The sequence below is a fragment of the Myotis brandtii genome, unplaced genomic scaffold (genome assembly GCF_000412655.1).
Source record: "Myotis brandtii unplaced genomic scaffold, ASM41265v1 scaffold421, whole genome shotgun sequence".
Lineage (NCBI taxonomy): Eukaryota > Metazoa > Chordata > Mammalia > Chiroptera > Vespertilionidae > Myotis > Myotis brandtii.
In genome coordinates, this window is record NW_005366140.1 from 1766456 (window position 1) to 1768523 (window position 2068).

The following is a 2068-nucleotide window of genomic DNA, read 5'->3' on the forward strand; positions in this document are numbered from 1 at the left end:
TTGCCGCCCAGGTGGTGGACGACGTGAGCAATCAGACCTCTTGCCGCCTGGCGGGCCTGAAGCCAGGCACCGTCTACTTCGTGCAAGTGCGTTGCAACCCCTTTGGCATCTACGGCTCCAAGAAGGCAGGGATCTGGAGTGAGTGGAGCCACCCTACGGCTGCCTCCACCCCGCGCAGTGGTGAGCACCCCAACATGGTTGGGTGGTTATGGGACCGGCCCTGAACCAGCCTGGGCTTGGGCTTCTGTTTTCTTGTTTTGTTCCGCAGTGGTGAGCACCCCAACATGGTTGGGTAGTTATGGGACCAGCCTGGGCTTGGGCTTCTGTTTTCTTGTTTTGTTTTTCCAGGAAAGTAGAGGTCTCAAACTGGTGACCCCAGGGCTGAATTTGGCCCCGGATCTATTTTCTTTCACCTGTTACTTGAAAAACAAAAAAACACACACGCACACACAAATACCCCCAAATTTTTGGATCTACTCGCAGACATTTAAAAACAGGATGTTTTAACAAAAATATCCTATATTCCCTAGAAAAATTGTCTAGAAAATGTAACAGGACACAGCCAGCATTGCTCCACAGCCCCTATTAGCAAAGGCTTGCCCCTTCATGCCAGGTCCTGTCTTTCAAGTTGCCTCATCCCCAACTGGCCCATTTCACCAACCTGTACCCCCTCCCCAGCTCCTAAGGGCAAGTAAGTGAGTTTGAGACCCTTGCTTCCAAGGCTGAAGGGCTGCCAACTCTCCCTCTGAAGGGCCTCAGCTTCCCCTTCTGACTCAGGTAGGGGGCTGGGAATGATCAGGGGCCTGGGTCTGGCTCCCCTTGCCATCTGGGGTTCCTCTGAGCCCATGGACCCCCTTTCTCTCCTTTGTGAAATGATATGAAATCTGTTACTTGAAATGTCTGGTTTCAGCTTTACCCATCTGGAAAGTGGGGATGATAATGACTCCTATCTCAGACTATTGTACAGACTACTGAGAGATGATAACCCATGAAAAGTGCCCTCATAGTGAGCACTACCAAAGGCCCCCTTCCCCTGCTCCCCACATGGTTTCACCCCAAGGTAGGCCTCCTTTTCTCAGATGAGGACACTTTGGCCTCAGTAGGTTTAGCCAGCCCCCAAGGTCATATAGGGATCTGAACTCATTTTGCTGGAAAAACAGGCCCATGCTCACTCCTGGGATGGTGGGGAAACCAAGGCCCAGAGAGGGTCTCAGAACCAGGGAGGGGCAGAGCCTAGCTCCAGCCAGCTCCCCAGCCCCCAATGTGGGGCCCTCCAGGTTCTGGGATGGGCGGGAGCTAGCATGACTGGGAGGGGCTGAGCCTTGGCCCCTGCTCGTGCCCAGCACCTGCGATTCTTGCACGGGAGCCAGCAGGCGGCTGCGTCTGCAGAGGAGGCTGGGGAGGCTGGGGGAGGCCAGCAGGGGCCTGGGCTGTGCCAGGGCCTGTCAGCGGGTCCCCTGTGTTATTTATGACGTGAGGCCGATGTCCTTATCCGCCGGCCTGTTCAGGGCTGGCTGAGTCCAGCAGCTGGACCTGCAAGCGGGCCTCCCACCTGGCCCTCCCACCCGCTCCCGGTCCCATTGGCTCATACTCCCAGGGGCTGTCTCCTTAGGATTCTGTCACTCTCTTCCCCTCTGTCTTTCTTGTTTTTTTTGTGTGTCCCTGTTCCCCCACTTTCTTCATCCCCTCCTCCTCCCTCTGAATCTCCTTGGCTGACCCCCATGGCTTTGGTCTTCCCTGCATCTCCTGTCTCTCCTTGTCCCCATCTCGCAGTCTCTGCCTCTGTATCTCTCTCCCTTTCTCTTCCCCCTGCTCCGTCTCATCCCTCCGGCCTTGGCCTCTCACCTTCTCCCCCAGCCCCTTCCACTCACACCTGGCTCAGGCCACAGGAATCGGGTTCCTGGAGGAGATGTGGAGGAGGAGCCCCTTCCTTCCCCTACCCCCCACCTCCTCAGGGGCGCAGCTGGGCTGGGCGGTGGGGAGGACGCGGTCTCGGGGAAATGGGGGGAGGTGCCCGAGGGGAACGCGGTCCACCGCGCAGGGACCCTCCCTCCACTGTCTGCGCGCG

The 2068-nt window shown here is 57.4% G+C and overlaps 1 protein-coding gene across 1 annotated transcript in view; it reads left to right on the forward strand.

Moving 5' to 3' along the window:
- CRLF1 (cytokine receptor-like factor 1) overlaps positions 1–2068 on the forward strand; it is a 5616-nt gene that overhangs the window by 2296 nt on the left and 1252 nt on the right. Inside the window, exon 5 of the mRNA XM_014545805.1 lies at positions 8–180. Within this exon, the coding sequence (XP_014401291.1) occupies positions 8–180 (173 nt within the window). The remainder of the gene's footprint in view (positions 1–7; positions 181–2068) is intronic.